At 34.5% G+C, this 22755-nt stretch overlaps 2 protein-coding genes across 2 annotated transcripts in view; both read left to right on the plus strand.

Moving 5' to 3' along the window:
• The first annotated feature begins 373 nt into the window (after window positions 1-373).
• On the plus strand, window positions 374-6080 carry ssbp1 (single-stranded DNA binding protein 1). The gene is made up of 7 exons (XM_056455133.1): window positions 374-441; window positions 1847-1920; window positions 2303-2360; window positions 3771-3911; window positions 5314-5401; window positions 5485-5573; window positions 5670-6080. Exons 2-7 carry the CDS (start codon window positions 1897-1899, stop codon window positions 5708-5710), a joined length of 441 nt encoding a protein of 146 aa, XP_056311108.1. The 5' UTR covers window positions 374-441; window positions 1847-1896; the 3' UTR covers window positions 5711-6080.
• A 647-nt stretch (window positions 6081-6727) lies between these two features.
• The window catches only part of creb3l2 (cAMP responsive element binding protein 3-like 2), a 41020-nt gene continuing 24992 nt past the window's right edge, over window positions 6728-22755 (plus strand). Inside the window, exon 1 of the mRNA XM_056456138.1 lies at window positions 6728-7092. Coding sequence (XP_056312113.1) covers window positions 6997-7092 — 96 coding nt within the window. The 5' untranslated portion in view covers window positions 6728-6996. The remainder of the gene's footprint in view (window positions 7093-22755) is intronic.

Genomic DNA, 22755 nt, shown 5'->3' on the forward strand with positions numbered 1-22755 from the left:
TTCATTCCGCTGTGGCGACCCCAGATTAATAAAGGGACTAAGCCGAAAAGAAAATGAATGAATGATCATACATTATTTTGTGTTCCACATGCAGGATACATTTACAAAACGTTTGCCTTCATTTCACTTTCTCTAGATCATCATCAGCATTATTTCATGATAGATTTGTATATTTATAATTAGACGTTTGGGTCCGTAACAAGGCTATGCGACGTAATATTAAGTTTAATATTGAAGTTTAGTCCTTTTAAGCCTCAAAAACGTAATACAACATCATTTTAACAAAAAGAAAAAGGTTTTACAAAACAAAAATAATCGTTGTTTTGATTGTGGTGATCCGGACCTGACGTTATACACTTCTTTTGTTCCTGGGGAATAATTTCGAAGACGCACCGGAAACAGCGTGGGGTTATTGAAGCCTTCTCAAGATCTACTGGATTCGTAAGTCAAAGTTTATATTTACATTCCTATTTGATATAAAGTGCTAAGTCAATCCTCTGAACACAATCGGCGTACACTGTCTATTCCGAATATCTCTAATCGTGACCCGCTTTAATGTAACGTTGATGCATGGCGGGAGATTAACATGTGTTTCTTCATTGGATTTGCTGAAAGTAAATACAGAACAAATCTATTTACCTTCAACTAAATCATAACATCGCAGTCTTTATAAGAATATTATAATATAAGATTATTAATTTTAACTATATGTAATTCACTAATGTGTCCCGTTTTTTCTTGCTGGATTTAACTCTCGTTTCCTCTCCTGGACTTATAATAATAATAATATCAACAATAATAATAATATAATAATAAACTTTATTTTTATATAGCGCCTTTAAAAGTAGCATCTTAATGCACTTTACCGACATATAAAATGTGCAGCAGTAAAAGATACATCCAAATATGAGATGCAAAGAAAATGCAATAATAAAAATAATTAAAAACACCTAAAATAATAATTTAAGATCTAAAAATCTAATAAAAGCTATCCTAAAAGGTATGTTTTAGATTTTTAAGGCTTACAAATAAAAGTTGACAATTTTAGATGCATTTTGACCATCTTTTTGAGCATACACATCTTTTTTTTGTGCTTTTCTCGTATTGTCTATTGATGATACTGTATGTCATAGCTTGATTCATTCATTAATTTTCATTCGGCTTATTTGTCCAGGGTCGCCACAGCGGAATGAACTGCTAACTTAACCAGCATATGTTTTACACAGCAGGTGCCCTTCCATCTGCAACCCAGTACTGGGAAACATCCACACACACACACACACACACACACACACACTCATACACTACGGCCAGTTTAGTTCATCCAATTCACTTACAGTGCATGTCTTTGGACTGTGGGGGAAACAGGAGCACCCGGAGGATATAGCTGTCTAATATAGGTGTTTGTAAAGGTATAAGATCTGCAAAGTTTCAAAGATCACATTGCAAGATGAATTAAGCGATAGGCTTCAAAATCTGCTCTGCTCTTATGGTTTTTGTATAATTCATTTTAAATTTACCCCCTGTAAATGAGAAACCCTATAATGCTTTTCTTTTATTCTCTTTTCTCTCGCTTTTTTTATTTGAGGTGGTTATTGTTATTATTTCTATTGTACTGTTCTTTTTGTCAGTGTCACTTATTGGTTGATGTTGTATTTAATGTTTTAAGTACTGTTACTGTTATGTACGTTCCTGTATTCTGCAATAAAAAAAACTTTGCTTCCTATACTTATATTATTACACTTGTCAGTTATATTACAATGTCTAATCATGATGTTCCTGTAAACGTTAGCCAATAAATAAAACTACTAATTTGTTTTAATTGTTATTTTTTTCTCTTTACCAGTCTGACTGCACATCGGTAAACACTATAGCACCATCTACACAGTAGAGAAGATGCTGAGAAACGCCTCCGCACAGGTAACAATACAAGATTGAGCCAAAGTTGGTTTTATATTTGCACATTCTGAGTTTTTCCTCAATAATATAATTTCAGAAAAGTATTGTTTGCTAATTCTAAATATTAAACTCATATTAGCACGACTATCAAAGTACGACATTGTTCACAGTCATTTAAATAGTGCTAATGTTGTTTTGAAGTCATACTTACATGTGATTTCAGACCGAATATTCGAAGTACCATGGTAAACAATATAGGGAGCATGTCAGAAGTTGTCACTGAATGAGTGTGCCAATATAAAACCAAGAAGCAAAAACAGTATTATGTTCGTATTTGCTGTATTATAATAAGCTGTTTGAGCTGTTCTGATTATTAAATGGCTGTTTTACTCTGTCCTGACAGATACTGAAGCAGTTTGTCCGACACAGGACCGCAGACACAAGCCTGACCTTGGAGAAATGTGAGGATTTATCAATCACTACATACAGTTCCAGTAGTTTGACCTGTTTTGTTTGACACTTTTTACTCGTCTACAATAGGGTTGCACGATTTTGGATAAATCTAACATTGTGATGTTTTTTAATATTTATGAATACAATTTCACCAGATGGCTTAATATCTCTATTTGGAAAGAATTTATAATGTTAGATCGATTGGGATGATTCTGCAGTGAGAGTGCATCTGCATAAAATCTAATAGACAGTCTATAAACTTTTTGGGGTCTCCCGACACGTTTCGTGGTGGTCTGTGCTATTTGCAGTGCATTTCTATATTTGCATGTGTTGTGAGTATTTTCATGAATAATTATCTATAATACAAGAAAAAGATGCAATTGAAATAAAGTGTTTATGGTTTTCAGAGTCTAACTGTATTTAAGTACAGTAACTGAATGAGCAGAATAAAAATAATTCAATTAAATTAATTGTTGTTAAAGATCACAAGTGGTACAATTTCTCCTACCTGAATGCTTTTAAAATCCTTATACAATCACAAGCATCAGAAACATGTGCAAATGATAAATTATAATACAAACTCAACATTGCATATATCCTGCGACGACTATTCTGAATGATCACATTGTGATATCGATGCTGAAACGATATATTGTGCAGCCCTAGTCTACAATGTGTTTTGCATATATTTCTGTATGGCATATTTTACACTGCACTGATGCACTTTGTATGCAGCCATTGAGTTAAAGTGTGATAAAGTGATATTGTCATTTTAAGAGTTTGTTCACATAACAATGAAAATTCACACACTATTTACTCTCTCCCTCTATTGGTTCCAAACCTTTGAGTTTTTTTTTCTGTTGAACACTGAAGAGGGTATTTAGAAGAAAGCTGAAAACCTGTAACCATTGACTTCCATAGTAGGAAAAACAAATGCTGTGAAAGTCAGTGGTTGCCAGTTTTTAGCTCTCTTCAAAAAAAATTATTTTAATAAATAAAATGCATTAAAAAGCTCTTTTCTGTATGATACACTTATAAAACAAGGGTATCATATGGGTTTACCTTCATGCACTGTAATTGTTTGTTTTTCGAAAGACAGAAAATCTAATTGTATTCAATACATCAGTGTGTTTATACTTTGCATACACATTCCTGACCCTAAATGACAAAAAAAAGTCACAAAATGACAAAACATTAAAAACACAGGTAAGTTGATATTTCCGACAACTATATATGAACCAATATACGTTTTGGGTGTGAACACACATGCACATTCCTTGCACTAATTACACAGCATAGTGAAGTACTCAAGTATGAAAATTGCAATGAACCATTTCTTTGGTTCTCTTGCTGGATATAGAAGTATCTAATCTTTTCAGATTTTTATTTATTTATTTATTTATTTATTTTTTTTTAAGCTATTAATAAGGTGCAGATTCTTGGGCGAGTGGGGCAAGACCCGGTCATGAGGCAGGTGGAGGGCAGAAACCCCGTCACCATCTTCTCTATGGCTACAAACGAAATGTGGCGGTCTGGAGAGGGAGAGCCAGTCGGCGCAGGTGAAAGCTTAAGGATCAATCTGTCTTATTTGTAAAGATATACTGCAAGTATTTGTTTTTTAAAATTCAATTAATAGGTAATGTTAAGTAAGAAGACAATGAGATTATAGACACACACACAGTAGATATATGAGTACACCCCTCACTAATCTCTCATTTAAATGAATAATTTCTTTACAATATTATATTTGTGCATATACATTAGATTAGTCAGTACTGAAGCCAAATCTGGAGATTATCTAACAAGATAACTTATGATAACGGCCCAAAATGAGTAAACTCAAATTAATATTTTAGAGAAAAATATAAAATAATTATTAGTATTAATATCAATATTGTTGAAATATCGTAGTTTCTATTTTTATCTCAATGTTTCAAATGAATTTAAATGTAGAATCTTCCTTTTTCTAAAGACGTTCTGTGATTTAAATGTTATTTTAATAAATATATTAGTTTAATAAATCTGTTTTGTTCAAATGCACCAAAATTTAATACCTTTATTCACTGAGAAATTTTCAAAATCGGCTGTACTCATTTATGTTGTGTGTTGTGTTGTTATGAGCAGTGTGTGTGTGTGTGTGTATATACCACCATATATATATATATATATATATATATATATATATATATATATATATATATATATATATATATATATATATATATATATATATATATATATATATATATATATATACACAGTTGAAGCCAGAATTATTAGCTCCCCTGAATTATTATCCCCCTGTTTATTTTTCTGGTTACCAGACAGAAGAATTTTTTTCAGCCCATTTCTAAACCTAATAGTTTTAATAACTCATTTCTAATAACTGATTTATTTTAACTTTGCCATGATGACAGTAAATAATATTTGACTAGATTTTTTTCAAGACACTTCTATACAGCTTAAAGTTACATTTAAAGGGTTAATTAGGTTAACTAGGCAGGTTAGGGTAATTAGGCAAGTTATTGTATAATGATGGTTTGTTCTGTAGACTATTAAAAAAATTAGCTTAAAGGGGCTAATCATTTTGACCTTAAAATGTTTTTAAAAAATTAAAAACTGCTTTTAATCTAGCCGAAATAAAACAAATAAGACTTTCTCTAGAAGAAAAAATATTATCAGACATACTGTGAAAATTTCCTTGCTCTGTTAAACATCATTTGGGAAATATTTAAAAACGTAAAAAAATCATAGCGGGGGTAATAATTCTCACTTCAGCTGTATATGTAATGAATGGAATTTTTACTTTTGGAATCTTCGTTTCTATATATGCCACAGTAAGGAGTAATACAATATTTTTTCAGTTTTTTTTAACAATTTTAAAGATTAGAGATGTCAGATACTGCCTCCGTTGTTCAGATGCTTTGTACTATCAATAATAAATGTTTTTTTTTTCTGCAGGAGACGTCACTCAGAAAACAACATGGCACAGAATTTCAGTATTCAAACCAGGCCTCAGAGACGTGGCGTATCAGTATGTAAAGAAAGGGTGTGTTTTTTATTTAGCTTTTTAAGTCATTTAATAGGGTTTAAAAAAATACTGCTTTAAATCTAGAATCTTGCATTTTTCAGGTCTAGGATTTTTGTGGAAGGAAAGCTCGATTATGGAGAGTATGTTGATAAAAACAATGTCAGACGACAGGCAACAACTATTATCGCAGGTCAGGCTCTAATGATTATCACATCGTGCCTTTTTTTTGTTGCTTTGATCGACTAAATATGATGTGTTCAATAATAATGTCTTTCTCTTTCCCCAGATAATATTGTGTTTCTAAGTGAAATCCTGCGGGACCAGTAGAGAAGATGCCTTCCCGGACATTTAGAACCAAAAGACAATATTTTGTATAGTGCTACTCATCTATATTAAACTCTGAGGATATTTGTGTCTGCCATTAGCTGTCACACATAAAATAAGAAATGATTTTGTTATGATTGTGTCATGCTCTCTTATTTCATACAGAGGGCGCCAGAAGATGCACTTTTTGACATGTAAACACATTTGAGGTCCCATTAAGTTGATTTGACTGTTTTTGTAAAAGAATATATATAGTTCTAAGTTCTAAAACATACAATATATAAGCATAAAGCCCCGTCCAGTTGTATTATAATGCTAATGTTCATGAGTGAATGTTGCAGATAGTCAGTAAAGGATTTGTTATGAATACTCACACCTTGTCCAAAGTTTGTGACTTCAAATATACAACACTTGCAGAACATCTTGAGGTTTCAGCAACTTTTTCAGGGAGTTTTGGTGTCTGAAACTGAGAGCACTGTAGTTTCATTTCTTCGTTCTGTTTACTCAGTAACGTTAATTTGCATTTGTTTGGGCAAATAAGTTAGCAATATTCGTGTTACTGACATTCAGCTGCGTTTTTTTTTTGAGTGTTTAAACTAATACGGATATCTTACGTTTACTTTTCTCAAGGAATTAACCCACAATAAGAACAAACTGACAGAAAACATGAGCTGAGGGCGGCGGTGTAGTTTGGTACTCATGGCTTCATACGGTTTGTTAAGAGATTATGCGGAGGGGATTTTGATTGGCGGAATTCCCCGTCAATAACGGAATAGCCATCTTTTATTGGTCAGTCGCGTTGTCCGTCTTTGATGATTAACTTGAGCTTTAAACCTAAACGCTGATCTGATTGGCTGCCACGCGGATTCCAAGAGCGGGCCGTCAGATTGCGAAGTTTAATGTTTTTGAAGCAAATATATACGTGGTGTTTTCAAACAGCGTGGTTAAATACAACCCCCTAAAACAGCCAGGATATATAATTTGTTTGGAAACATCTAAAACGTTTATTGAAAGCACAACAGCCCACAATCTGTCGTTTGTAAACAGATTTCGCGACTCCCATAATTTCCCCGCCCCCAAATTCCTGCTCGCCTGTGAAGGGGCGACATTTCTCAAGGAAGCTGAGAGGAAAGTTCCGTGAACATTGCCGACAGACGCTCAACTTATGATCAACTTTTAGCTGACGATAAATTAGTCTCTCTGAATCGCGATCTGGCGAGTAATTTGACGGATACGCTGATAAACAGTCGTTTCTGGGGTCGTTGAAGCGAAGCTGCGCTTCCGTGACGATGGAAATAATGGAGAGCGGGGAGCCGTTTTTACAATGGGACAAAAATCTCAGCGAATTGTCAGAAGCCGGTGAAAATGACATTTTATACAGCACTGTAAGTAGATATCATCTTGTGATCTCATGGCATGATTGCCATATTACCGTCATCGCATGTTTTGATGTGTTGCAACTAGTGTCAGATCATCTGAATGCATGTAAACCTAATCAAACACTACATTTAGACACAAAAATGGCTTGGATATCCACAGAGACTCTTTATATTACATCTATGCATTTGTCAGATTGTTCATGTGCCATGGGTTCCACTTGGCTCCAAGGGATAAAGTTCAGATGGTGCAGTTATCCAGGGACCATGCCAAGTGCAGTACCACACAATTATGTGTGCCATTTATGTGTTAAATACATTTGGATAAAGTCAAAGTATAGCATTCAAACGTTTGAAGAGGTGTTGCAGGTTATGTAATAACAGGTTTGTGTTTCTACTTCTGCTCAAAGGGGCCTGTACTTGATGGGTAGACTGCTGACTAATTAGGGGGTTCACTGTGGGTAGTGTACTTTTTTTAGTTACACACAAAGATTTTAGTTTAAAATGCATATAAATGTGTTAAGGAAAGTGCATGTTTTTATATTAGTAAGTATTTTAAAATATGTCTACTGATTTTTGTTAATAGTGCTGTGGTGTGAATTATAAATAAAAAATAAAATATTAAACTTAATTATTTAATAGTTATTCTGTATACACTGTAAAAATCAGTTTTAATGTATTTTGTGATTCACAAAGTGTTTTCCATGTATTTACAGTTTTGAATTGTATTATGGGATGTTGATCTCTGCTCTGTCGACTTTTGATGTTGAAGATTCAACTCTACAGTTTAACAAAGCGACTTTTATTGACATTTTAGTAGTTTGAAATAATATAATGTATACAAAAACAGATATAGAGAGAAATAAGTCTGTAAAATAACGGAAAATGTACTGGCAGTTTATTAAGAGGTTTTTGTATCGTAATCACTTTCGTCAATTGGTGAAGTTTGTTCTTCGCCACTGGCTTGCTTGGTTTGTGACTTGTGGAGATGCGCATCGATGGATTTGCTCTTCAGTGTTTGGACTTTCAGCAGTGAAAATTAAACCACACTGAACAGAACTAAACTTCAACTCTGAAAACTGGATTGACATAGTTTCAATTTACTATAATCTTCTATGTTAAGCTGCTTTGACACGATATGTGCTATAGAACTAAAGATGATTGTATTGAATTGAATATACAACACCAACCCAGACAATATATCACTTTAAACTTTAGAAAATGTAAATAAAGTCACTTTTTCAAAAATTTCAAGATTAAAATTCATCAAAGGAAAGTTCAATGTCCCATAATCCAATTCAAAAGCATAAATAAACCGAGAAAAATAAAAACACAAATCATAAAATACAGAAAACTGCTAGTTTACTGATGTTTAAAATAAAAAATGTATTATAGTTTTTGCAGACATATAAAAACAAGGAACAGACGGACAAACCCAACATGAAACAATAATCTGTGCAAAATGTAAAATAAAGCATGAAACAAGGGAAAATGGTGACATACAGTTGAGGTCAGAATTATTAGCCCCCCTGTTAATTTTTTCCCCAATTTCTGTTTAACGGATAGATTTTTTTCAACACATTTCTAATCATAATAGTTTTAATTACGCATTTCAAGTAACTGATTTATTTTATCTTTGCCCTGATGTAAATAATATTTGACTAGATATTTTTTAAGACACTTCTATACAGCTTAAAGTGACATTTAAAGGCTTAACTAGGTTAAAGTTAAGGTAATTAGGCAAGTTATTGTATAACGATAGTTTGTTTTGTGGACTATCGAAAAAATATAGCTTAAAGGGGTCAATAATACTGACCTTAAAATGGTGTTTAAAAAATTAAAAACTGCATTTATTCTAGCCAAAATAAAACAAATAAGACTTTCTCCAGAAGAAAAAATATTATAGGAAATACTGTGAAAAATTTCTTGCTTGTTAAACATCATTTGAGAACTATTTAAAAAAGAAAATTCAGAGGGGGGCTAATAATTCTGACTTTAGCTGTATATGACCTACAAAAAAGACACAGAAATGGATGTAAAGAGAGAGAACGAAACTTGCACGTCTTCAGAATTAAACAACACTATTAGTCTTTATGGTGTTTTAGAAAAAAATAAAAACTGGATACCACATTTCATCAAATTTTGCACAATTACCAGAAGTGGTATATCTAATTCTATCCAAATGTAAAATGGAGGTCAGAAAAAAGAGGCATAATATTTTTCTTCCAGAAACAAAGTATAACTTTCTTAGCTATGATCATGCCATACTGAACAGGTAGCCAAACATTTCAGTTGAGAGTCTCCAGAAAATCTGACCAGCCAAAAATTGCTATCATTGGGTCGGGGTGTAAAACAAAATCATAAACCTTAGCAAAGAACTGAAATATTTCTAACCAAAAACTCTGAATTTGAAAGCAGGCCAAAAAAGATGTACCCTCAGCAGCTTCACTCTTGTCAGATACTTTTTGTGGACTACTATGAAGTCACAGTGGTTAAAAAAACACTCCACAGCATATGTGAACTCTCCAAAAGTTTTAATGCTGACTCAAATCCTCATAAATGAATCAATCAATGAAAGGAAGCCAGTTGTAGAATTATAGAGTGGTTTTTGAGCTCAGATCCCTATTAAACAAGCAGACACCACACATAACACCTTTCCAGACAGCATCAAAGCCAGTGCTGGAGGTGCAGCAGCTTTGGTGTGTCTGGCATTCATAAACCGGCAGTATCAGGGCGGTAACGTGCGCTTCCAGGAGAACTATATGTGCTTTGTGGAGCTTGAGGATTGGTTCATATTCTCCTTCACCTTTAGAAGAGAACGGCTCTTTGTTTTAAGCTCCCCCCAAAACACATATAAGCTCCCCCACCTCCTCATGGGCTAATTCTGCTCACTTTCACTGTCGCTCCCCAGGGTTTGTTGACATGGAATTCCACACAACAATGCAAACTGTTCTCAGTTCAGCCGGAGCCCTGCTTGAATCTCGTGGGTTTGTTGCATGTGTTGGTTATTGTTATGTACTAGGGCTGCACAATATATAGTTTTAGCATCGATATCGCAGTGTGTGACTCCACAATAGTCACACCGCAGGGATTATAGTTGACCAGACATTACAGTTAAAAACATAGTGGAGTCATTTCATATTTTAACCTTAGAGTGAAAGCTTATTATTATTATTATTATTATTATTATTATTATTATTTTTAAGGCTCGGGACTGTGAAAGCAGTTCAAGAAACAGTAGATTAATAGATTAGATTAAATATATAATTAAATTAAATAGATAAATTATACACTGAATAATTATTTACTTAATGAAATTTATAGTGTCATTATTATTATTATTATTATTATTATTATTATTATTATTATTATTATTATTATTATTATGTTATACAGAGATTATTTAATTTCTTTTTCTGAATACTGTTTGACTCCCCAGAAAATCATAAATCATTTATTTCTAAATCTAAAATTATGAATTCATTACAAAATAGCCATTACCTTTGGTATTTGATGTCTTAATATTCAAATTTGATTGTGATTTTAATTTGTCCTGTTTTATTATTTTATTTAAACTGTTTTTTAAATACATTTTTGGGGAGTTTTCTTACATTTTTCTCTCGTCATAGTGTCTTAAAGTGATAGTTAACCCCAAAGTTTAAATCATTCACTCTCCCTTAAGTGTTTCCAAACATTTACGAGCTTCTTTCTTCTGTTGAACCCAAAAGAAGATATTTTGAAGAATGTTAGAAACCTGTAACCATTGACTTCCATTCCAGATGGTTTGAATAGCTTCGTTTGGAAAGAAATCGTTAATGTAGATTGAGTGGTATGATTTTATAAGGGTGTGAATAATGTGTCAATAATTATTAAACAAATAGTAAGCAAAAGTAATTGCAATACAGCCAAGAAAGAATACAATAATTAATAATAAACAAATATTCAGGTACAGAAATTGAGTAAATCAATGTCAAATGTAAAACAACACGGTGTAGTCATTCTTGTACTATTATTTCAGTCAAATTATTCTTCATTAAAGTTAGAAATGTTGTACTTTTTGTGCCTGAATGCTCCTGAAATGCCTTTAAAATGCATGCCAATCATACACATTCACTCTGTTATGGTTATAATTTTGTGCTTTTGATCAACTCAACATTGCATATCCTGCGATGTGACTAGTGCGGACACACATTGCGACATCGATGCTGAAACGATATATTGTGTAGCCTTTATTCAAACAACAAGATAATAGCATGTCATTTGAATATATTTAGGCCCGTCACAATAATCAATATACCGACTTATCGCATAACACATGCACATGATCTCAATCATACTTGGTGATGCAATATATATCACCCATGCATAAAAAACCCATTCTAGCACCACTTCTAGCTGATTGCACAACATCTCTATCTCAATTGGCGGTGTCAGAGTCAGTATGCTTAAAGAAACACTATAGTATTTACTATAAATTACTTAATATATTCTCATGTGGGTGCCTGACAACTGAAAGTAGATCTGGCAGCAGATATCACAGCCTCTGTTACTCTTTACCTTGCTCTTATTATTATTACATGTATTATTCTTCATTTAGGATATGCCTTTTCTCATTCTAATTCCAATGCCTAGTTATAAAATTGTCAAAATGACTCTAAATGAAATATTCTTAAGAGTAAAATATGATGTGTTCTTTGCAAGAGTGTACTTGCATTAGGATGATATTATATTGTCATTCTGGGATAATATAATCACTTAAATGTGGCTTAAAATGACAATAATATCATTTACCGCAATATATTTTGGTGCAATATATCATACAACAAAAAATAGTCATCATGACAGGGCCAAATATATTGTTTGAGGAATGAAAACACACTTATTTTATGACTTTCAAGGGCCCAGTGGCTTTCTCTAACTGATAATTGTGATCTAATCTTCATTGTCAAATTTCTTCTGGGAAGAGACTGAAGGAAGGGTGTGTGTTTGTTCCGTCTAGTATAACAGGCTTTTTGCCACTTAATCGGCTAACTAAAGTGTCGCTCGTCATATTTCAGATGATTTAAAAAGGCAAAAATAACCCAAGGCTCATTCCCCTGTTATAGGACAGAGGTTAAGGAGCTGCTGAGGGGGGCAGTTGAGTTGTCGGGCTCAGCATTTCTTACTGCTGATAATCACAGCAGCGTGATTAGCCTGGAAAGCACATTATCTCTCGCAGACTGAGGCCTTGTGGCAGCCAGATGTACTTTCTTGGGTCATTTGCGGTCAGAAATGGTTCTTGATTTTAAGGCAAATGGCATGCTTGTACAAAAATCTGTTTATTTCTAATAATGGAAGTCATAATCCCCTGTTGTATTTGCATATTTGCTGTTGTACAAATACTTTGTTACTGTACTTGAGTTGAATTTTCTGGTATCAGGAATTTCACTGTTTATTTTTCTGACCACTTTGTACTTTTACTGATTATGCTTTTACCCAAACATCTGTGCACTGTAAAAAGTGTCTGTTTCCATATTTTGTGATTCACAAGTTTTTACATTTATTTATGGTTGTGAATTGCATTATGGGTCAGTGCATCTTTTGGTCATTGGATTTTCATTTTAGAAACAGATATTGAAAAACGAGTGGTTTCTAAAATGAAAATCCAATGACCAAAAGATACACTGACAGTTATGGGACCTTTATCGCTGCTCTCTGCTCTTCAATACTTTTTTTTTTCTTAATTATTTTTTTAGGGATTTTCACATTTAATGTTATAGGACAGTGAAGGACAGAGAGAAAAGCATTGGGAGCAGAGAGAGGGGAAGGATCGACATAGCACCTCGAGCCGGGAATCGAACTTGGGTCGCCGTGAACACCTTAGTGCTATATGTCGGTGCACTTAACCAGTAGGCTATTGGTGCCGACACTCTTGAATACTTTTAAAATCATTTTACAGTCAAAGGCCTCAAAAACATAAGCAAATAATGTTTAATTCAAAGTCAACATTGCATATCCTGTGATTTGACTATTGCGAATGATTCATTCATTTTCTTTTCGGCTTAGTCTCTTTATTAATCTGAGTTCGCCACAGCGGAATGAACCGCCAACTTATCCAGCATATGTTTTATGCAGCAGATGCCCTTCCATCACTGGGAAACAATTCAAAAGCATAAAAAACAGGGAAAAATAAAAACATGAATCACAAAATCACAAAAAATCACAAAAAAAATGTTAATTTACAGATATTTTTAGTGTATTTTCTACTCGTTTTGCTTTTAAACCAAGCTCATTTCTTTCATTATAAAGGGTTTGGTGGAACAATCTATATTATTTCTTGTCATTGTGCAATTTGAATGCCTTTTTGATTTAAAAATTTGCGCATTGCATTGTGCGCAGTGTGAGGCTTTTTCAACCCATGAACCTATAAGAAGGGTCACACGGAATCTGCAGACATTTTTTGCTATTTCTGCAGAGAATTTTGGTAAAAATCTGCGGATTTCTGCGGGATTATTTTGGGAGTATCATAACTAAAACCTTAACATACGAAATAAAAAATAATATTTTAACTTTTATTTAATGTTTCAAATGCAAATCCAATTAGATCCACTTTATTTGGTAAAGAAAGCAAGTCTATTTAATATATCTACTAAAAGACAGAAAATATTACTGTACAAACTGCATTGTACATAAATCAGATGAACATTTTCATATTAGTCAATAATATTACTGTAATTAATAAAAAAATAAATAAATATAGATTAACACACGTTTACTCAAGTAAATAAACAGAATTAATGATGGGCTAAAAATCTGCAGAATTCTGTGCACGCAGATTCCGTGTGGGCCTACCTATAAGGCAGCTGTGTGAGAAGTGTTGCTGGGCAATATTGCAGAGCGATGGTCATTGGCTGCTTTCATGCTAAAAATTGGAAACATCAAAATTAGAAATGTGAGTTCTTATGAACTTAATTGTTTTATGTTCAATCCACTTAAATTGGTAAAAGCAATCATATTAACCTGATCAAAAAAATAGTGTGGACCCCAGCAGTTTTTTACAGTGTAGTTATCAGTAGTTGTGGTAGTAGTAATGAATACTTTTAACTTAAGTACGCATTTGAGGCCATACTTCGTTCTTTACTTTAAATTTAAGTACAAAAGTGTGGTCAGCACTTTCTTGCCAGTCATTTTTTAACATGAGTATCTGTTCTTCTACTTGAGTAAAGGATGTGTGTACTTTTGCCATCTCTGATGATCTCATTTGTCCCATGTAATGATTTAATGTCTTTATAACTGATAACACTATCTGCTCAATGCCATTAAGCAGGCATTCATAAAAAGAACATTTATAGAAATGTGAATATCCAATGTAGTTTTATTCATGGCTATCATGCAATATTTAATATGACCCAGTACATTAAATAAGCCCAATTTTATGCACATTAAAAGACTCCTAGTACAGCTCCAATTACAAAGTTAATTGTATTGTATTGTATTTTATTGTAGTTAATTGTATTTTAATCAGAATGCAATTTGAGTGATCAGTTTTATATCACTTTTATAAATGTAATTTAATATGGACACCAATATAGCATGATGTCTCGTCATCTTTACCCACTTGGAAGATTTGTAAACATAAGTATAATCAGGGCTGCAGGGCAAAACATCAGTTTATAGCAATGCAACGTCAGCTGTTTTTCGTTGAACCAGTCATGCCACAAGACGGTTACGTTATTTAGACATGATGACTGAGAAGTATGAATTAATAATAAAGAGTGGGATGTGTCCCACGCAAGTCCAACCGAGAAATAACTTGGTTAAATGGGTGTTGAACCTGAAGCAAAGTTTTGTTGTTAATGTTGGATGCAAATGTAGAACTTTTGAAGAATGTTAGAAACTGGTAACCATTGACATCAGTAGTAAGAAAAAGCAAAGAATTTGGAAGTCAATGGTTACAGTTATCCAACATTTTTCTAAATAACTTCTTTTTTATTTAATCAGATAGGTTTGTTAGAATTTAAGGATGAGTATAAATGATGGCCAAATATTCAGTTTTGGATGGACTATAGGCTAATCCCTTTAAATCGTAATCGATCACTTTTAAAATTAGCGTGTAATCAAATTCATAAGTATTAAATCTTGCAGTTTTAGACGTTTTTAAATTAAATGTATTAATGTTTATTGATTATAGCTGCTTCTTCCATTGCCAAATTAAACTATGCACCTTTAATTTAACACTGATTATTATTTTTTTGATCATATCATTGCGATGATGTCACTGTGATATAAAATGACGTGTTCTCACACAATCAGTGATGCTAAACACTGGACTGACGAGCATATCTTAAGAAAATAAGTCATCAGTCTCAACTGCCTGATTGTAAACACAAGCCTCACATCTGTGATTGTGTTGCTTTCGGTGTATTTATAGTCTTGTGGGACTGGAACAGACTGAGAGACTTCAGTGGTCAATGTGTAGACCAAAATGTGTGTTTTACTTTTGATTTGCACATGCATTGGTGTGTATTTACATTTTACTGCTATTGTTTGACACAGATACGCATCATGATCACTGTGGCACCATGTAAACATTTTCATCAGTTCATTTTGTTATTTAGTTGTGCTCGCAAAGTCAAGGATAACTATTATTTAAGGACTTTTGAATCAGGCCATCAAGAAACCCCAAACTAACTACCACTCTGAACATCTTGACAATCAGATTTTCAAGACCCTTTAGTAACATAGGGCAGTGTTTCCCAACCCTGTTCCTGGAGCCACACCAACAGTACATATTTTGGATGTCTCCCTTTTCTGACCCATTAACTTCAGGTGTTGAAGTTTCTTCTGATGTTATGATAAGTTGATTCAGGTGTGTTTGATTAGGGAGACGTTGAAAATGTGTACTGTTGGTGTGCCTTCAGGAACAGGGTTGGGAAACACTGACATAGGGGACACACATACAAAAATAATAGCTTGTGTTTGTTTTGCACATAATAGAAGACAAATAAGGAATTAGTTTAGGAGAAAATTGGTAACTTTTGAGCTTTCTTGGGCTTGATGTTGTAGTCGACTATAGTTAGAATGTTTCTTTAGTGCACTGGAAAAAATAGATGATCAATTAGGCCCAATCTCAATTCTACCCCTTAGCCCTTCCCCTTACCCATACCCCTCGTTTTGCGCATTCCTGTGAAGGAGGTGTCCCAATTCTCTTTAGCTTGAAGGCGTAGGGCTAAGGGGAAGGGGTAGATAGCCCTTCGAACGAAGATTTTTCAGGCCCACACTCGAAACCAAGGGTAACAAAATTTCCCAGAATACACCAGCCACAACAGCAGGATCGCAGCACCCGGAAGTAAGATCAATATTACGAATTTTTACAACAAACAAGCACATGTTTTAAAATATTTATAACCGCGTTCGTGTTATACCGTCATGCTTTAAAAAAAAAAAAAGCTAAATTTCACGATCTATAATCCATAATCATAACTCCTGTATAGCAGTCCCACAACATTCTGACACTCGAATACCCTGTCAGTAATGCCTAGTGGCTTGGAAAGAGCTTTTTACAGTGTCTGCTATAATGTTAATGTTGTTTTTGGTGTGTTTACATGGATGAATTTGGCCACTGTGTAAATGCACAGTATAGCTACGATCTTATTGCCACATTAGATCGTTATCTATAGCAGTTATAGCAATCGGGATCGTCTGATCTCATATGAAGCAAGAGATCATGATGACATATGATGATGTGTGCAGGTGCTGTAGTGCTGTCCCTATTCTTAGGGGTAAATTTTAAAGTCCTTCCCCTTAAGCCTCGGTTTTAAGGGCGAAGGGGAAGTGATAGTGGTACAAAAATAGAATTGGGATTGGACCTTAGTCATGGCAGCATATGTTTTTAGGTCGTTGTAACTTATTAATCTAAGTTAATCATGTTTTAACTTTCATTTTATAAGTTGTGCAAGCTGTTTTAAGTCGGTTTAACATACTATATATTCAATGGACTCATAAGATTAAGTTGATTCAACATAAAAATTTAAGGAAACCAGGATTTTTTACAGTGTATGCATAAATATTGAGTCTTATTAAATCCAAATAGGCAATATATCATTTGAAATTAAACCATTACAAGAATCCTTCACAAATAAACATTCAATGTTTTTTTTTTTTACACTTGTGCTATATATCCCAATGTGCCAACTTGTCATACAATGTACACAAATGCAGAGTTTCACACAGTTCCTTTATGTTGTGCCAACACAAATTAATTAAGTAACTGTTTTTACAAATTAAAGAGGATTGACCATAAAACAATTAAGTTAAGTTGTCCCTCCAAAACCTTAATAATTGTGTTGGTTCAGCTCATTTTTAAATAAACAGTTTGAGCAACCATTAAAATCCTAATTTGAGTGTATGCATATACTCGCAAATCCTGAAATGTCATTGTTGATGCATTGACATCATGTGTTTAGTTTGACAATTTTAGCCCTTATTACTTATTTCCTTCCATACACTTAATTATTAGCACCATCATGTATTGATTTCTTATGACGCACAGTTCAAACTGTAAGACTGCATGGCACATAATGCCGAGTTCAGGCTGCATGATTTTAACCCTGATTTGGACTCGCCGACAGGTTTTGAGAAATTGCCGACATATGGCTGAAATCGCAGGCAAATCTTTGCTCGTTCACGTGAATGACAACCACACAGTATGAACTATCAAGGACGCGTTGTGAGAGAATCGCAGAGGAGTCGCCGACGCCAGTGAGATATTTGGCATGCTAAATATCTGAAGCTGTCGGCAATTGAAATGCTGTGTGAAATGTGTTCTGATTGAAGAGACCATCGGCGATCACCTACAGCCAATGAGAGAGCAGCATCCACTAGTGTGGGTACCTGCAGGCCAGCGGAAGGGTTGGGGGACAAGTCAAAAGCACTCATTTTCAGTTTATTTGGACCAAAGAAATGGAGGAAAAACTAGTGTAAATTTGGCAGGAGAACCCGTGTCTGTTTGACGTGTCATCTGAGCAATATCCCAACCGGGTTGAAAAGTAAAAACAGTTGAGAAATAGCTAATTCTCTCAAGCCAGGTGAGCAAAGTAAGTACATTTTCTAAAGCTAAAGCCTTGCATTTCCATTATGTAGTTAATAACAAAAGATGTACTACGTGACTTTGCATTGTTTCCATGTCACTACTTGCGTTTGTTTGGTTGTGAGGCATAGTTTGGACAAAGTTGTCGACGATTCCTCCTATTTTAAAGTCATGCAGTGTGAAACCCAATCCATCCTACAGTGTAAAAACAGCACCGACAGAATGCTAACCCAGATAGTCATGCAGTGTGAAAACATCCATGACACGACTATTTTGATAATCATGCAATTTTAGATGTTATACAGACTGTATAATGGTACAGCTAGTTTTATCAACTCCTTTATAATGTGTGTGGTCAGTGGATAACGTGTCGGGACTGACTGATCTCTGACATTTTGGGAACATTTGTCACATCACGGTGTTCTTTACATCTTCATGCCAGTCGTGACTCCAGCTTTCGTGGTCTTGCAGGACGGGTGTATTGGCAGGCGTCGGTACTGAGAAAGCGTCTGTGTGTTGGGTGTGAGCAGGCCGTCGTCTCTCTGTGGGACGGGTCGGTGGGACACAGACTCGGACTGTTCTCTGACAGGGCAGGGCTTTTAAATGGGCCATCGTCTTGCGTTTTTGCAGGCTGCATCATTCGGCGACGCACATTCTTGCTCTTTTGCTCTGAATGGATGGCTTGTGTGAGCTGCAACTTGAGCCTGAGCCTTCGAGGAGCTCATACACACACACACACACACACACACACACACACACACATATTCATTCACTATGACCACGTCTCGTTTTCTTCATCACCATATCTTGTGCTCTTTTTCTGGCCAGTGCCCTTTAGAGTCTGATAATCTTTGATTTAAACAGTGTATTTTTGGTAGTGGAGAAGTTGTAATGGAAAGGTTATTAGCTCTGGGAGTATAACGTTGCATGAGAACCTTTCTCTTTTTTCCTGAGAACAAAGCTACTAACAAAGAGAATTCAAGACTTTCAAGACATTTGTAAGATGTTTTGAAGGAAACTAATTGAGACTATTGAATAAGTATTGCGTACATAAGAGCATAAAATTCTTCTTCTTTTCATTATTATTAACAAATTTAAAGTGATAGTTCAGCCAAAAGTGAAAATTCTGTCATTGTTTACTCATTCTTGTTTCAAACATTTATGAGTTTCTTTCTTTTGTTGGACACAAAAGAAGATACTTTGAATAATGCTGAAAATCTGTAACCGTTGACTTCCACAGTATGTATTTTTCTTACTATGGAAGTCAATGGTTACAGGTTTTCAGCTTTCTTCAAAACTCTTCCTTCATGTTTAACAGGAGAAAGAAACTCATAAAGGTTTTGAACCACTTGAGGGAGAGTAAATAATGAGTAAATAAAAATTTTGGGTGACCTATACTTTAAATACCAAATCTACTTAATACAGTAAAACAAATGGCTCTTTTGGAGACTCCTGCTTGATATTTTCATTTCAATTAGGTGCATGATACTGGGAAAATATGCCATATTGCTTTTGAGTATTGCGATAGTGCTATAACGTTTCGGCAGGTCAAAGCTATTTTTATTAGCTGTCTTAAAAAAAATATTGTGCTCTCATGGCAACGTTGGTAAACTGATGCCTCTAAACTCATTCACAGTCAATAAAATGTGATTTTTTTTGTCTTGCGTTTGAAATCAATAACTTGCATTATACTAGTTAAACTGAAAAAATCTTTTTAAATTTAAAAACGTTAAATAAAATTAATAATTATTATTTTTCAGTCTTTGTTTTCAGCCAAGTGCATCCAGAATTTTCGGTTTCGGCCCATATATATGTATATGTGTGTGTGTGTGTATATATGTGTGTGTGTGTGTATATATGTGTATTTATGTATATGTATGTATGTATATGTGTGTGTGTGTGTGTTTGCGTGTGTGTGTGTGTGTGTGTGTGTGTGTGTGTATATTTATATATATAAGTCATTTATTGCACTTCTCTGCAATATAAATTTAGCATATACCATTTTTGCAATAACAATCGATATATACTACCTGACAAAGGTCTTATTGCCAATCCAAGTTTTAGGAACAAAATAACTTCCTATAATAACTTGACTTCTAGTTGATCATTTGGTATCAGAAGTGGCTTATATGAAAGGCAAAGGCCTCTAGATTATGCTCATTTCACCAAAATAAAATATGATAATGCCTTGATTTTTAATTATTTAATTAGGACAGTAAGGTCTGACTTTGCTTAGACAAAAGTCTTGTCACTGAACAGAAATAGTGTCCAGTATAGAATATAAAGTCATGCTGCAGTGGAAACAGAATGAATATTGTGTCTGACTCCATCATGAGCTTGGAGGACTGCATCCATACATCTCTGCAATGACTCAAATCACTCATTAATAAAGTCATCTGGAATGGCAAAGAAAGCGTTCTTGCAGGACTCCCAGAGTTCATCAAGATTCTTTGCATTCATCTTTAATGCCTCCTCCTTCATCTTACCCCAGACATGCTCAATAACGTTCATGTCTGGTGACTGGGCTGGCCAATCCTGGAGCACCTTGACCTTCTTTGCTTTCAGGATCTTTGATGTGGAGGCTGAAGTATGAGAAGGAGCGCTATCCTGCTGAAGAATTTGCCCTCTCCTGTGGTTTGTAATGTAATGGGCAGCACAAATGTCTTGATACCTCAGGCTGTCGATGTTGCCATCCACTCTGCAGATCTCTCGCACGCCCCCATACTGAATGTAACTCCAAACCATGATTTTTCCTTGACCAGACTTGACTGATTTCTGTAAGAATCTTGGGTCCATGGTTCCAGTAGGTCTTCTGCAGTATTTGTGATGATTGGGATGCAGTTCAACAGATGATTAATCTGAAACATCGACCTTCTGCCTCTTTTACAAATGATCAACTAGAAGTCATTAGTTATTATTTGTTGCTCTTACAACTGGGATCGACGACAAGACTTTTGTCAGGTAGTGTATTGATATTGAAATATTAGTATTGATATATTTTGATAAATTGTGCAGCCCTATTTTGAGTCCATCTCTTATGATCACTTGCAATACAAAGTACTATTAAACCAACAATAAAGCAAGCAAATGAAAATAATGATTTAGTACAAACACCTTCTTTTAATGCACCTTCTCCCTAAAGTCCCATAACATTCCCAATTGTAGCTAATGGATAGCATTAAACCATGCTATGGGAGCAATTAGATTTAATGCATTTTCATTAGCATTTTCTGGAAGTGGTCAAAAGTTTTAGCCCCCATTCAAATTCCTGTATTTCTATAGACGAAAGTATGGCTTCATACCAGGTGTAAACGAGACCTTATTTGCTCTGCATGTTTACATCCAGCAGCCTTTAAGGTCACTGTTGTCCAGATGTTAATTGCAGTGGAGCTGTTTCCTGAACCCCTGGAGATACAGAAGTCCCTTGCTTCAGTTGTAGATCACTGTTTGGGGGATGGAGGACAGGGTGACCCTCGTCCTGCAGGATGTGTTCGGTCTTGTTGTGAGTTTACAGTCGCTTTTTAAAGCCTCTTCCGCTCTTATAAACTGAAGATGAGACACATGTGGTGCTCGTACACAACTGTTGCACACAAGAAACTTGCTTAAGAGCCAAGCAAATTCGCAAGACTCTCAACAGAGGGTGGAGTGACTCATGGAAAAAGTGAAGGACTTCTGTGGGGATTTGTCTTGGCATCAGTGCGATTTTTAGAGTGTGACCTTCAGCATAAGGATACACAGCTTTATTCACACTAGAAATATGCGGCGCTCTCTCAAATGGTTTTTCATGCTTGTTCAGACTGCTTATCTGAAATGAGCTGAAACAACACAATTCTTGAGATTTTTGGGGAGCAACTTAATTCTTTTATGTTCAATCCACTTAAATGCGTTAACTTAATTGGTTTGTGTTGGGACAACATGAATGATTTGAGTGAAAGCCTGCATTTTTTAAGTTGTAGGATTTGCGTTGAAAATGGTACAACTTCATAGGATGTAATACTGTAATTGTTTCTACAATGTGAGTTGTTGTTGTTGTTGTTGTTGTTGTTGTTGTTGAGTTATGCAAAGTAGATAGAAACACACCTTGAGACTGCAAAACAATTATGAGTGATGAATAATTTCAGAAGGAACTTTGTGAAACAGAAAAAGACCCCCTTTTTAAAGTATTTTAAAGATAAAATGGTCACACTTTATTTTAATTTATAATTCATGCTATTAACAAATCATTTACATAGACTTTTAGCTTAATGAACTACTAGCTGCTCATTAATAGTTAGAAAAGTAGTTGGGTTTATTGGGTAGGATTAGGGATGTAGAATAAGATCACACTTTTTTGTAAGTGCTAATAAACAGTTATCATAATAATAGGGAGGTAATAAGTCAGTAGTAAATGGTGTAAATAGATATTTTACTAAATATACCGATAAACTATATTGAAGCAATGTCAAACAAATGTCTCTTTTATTGTTGACACATGTAGTTTTATGCAACAGCAGGACATTTACAGTTTTTTTTTCCTATTTCATCAATGAAAATAATCTTTAAAAAAAGCCGGAGCAGAATATTCCTGCACCTCAGAGTAATGCTATTTCAATTTTGAATTAATC

The sequence above is a fragment of the Danio aesculapii genome, chromosome 4 (assembly GCF_903798145.1).
Source record: "Danio aesculapii chromosome 4, fDanAes4.1, whole genome shotgun sequence".
In the NCBI taxonomy this organism is placed as follows: domain Eukaryota; kingdom Metazoa; phylum Chordata; class Actinopteri; order Cypriniformes; family Danionidae; genus Danio; species Danio aesculapii.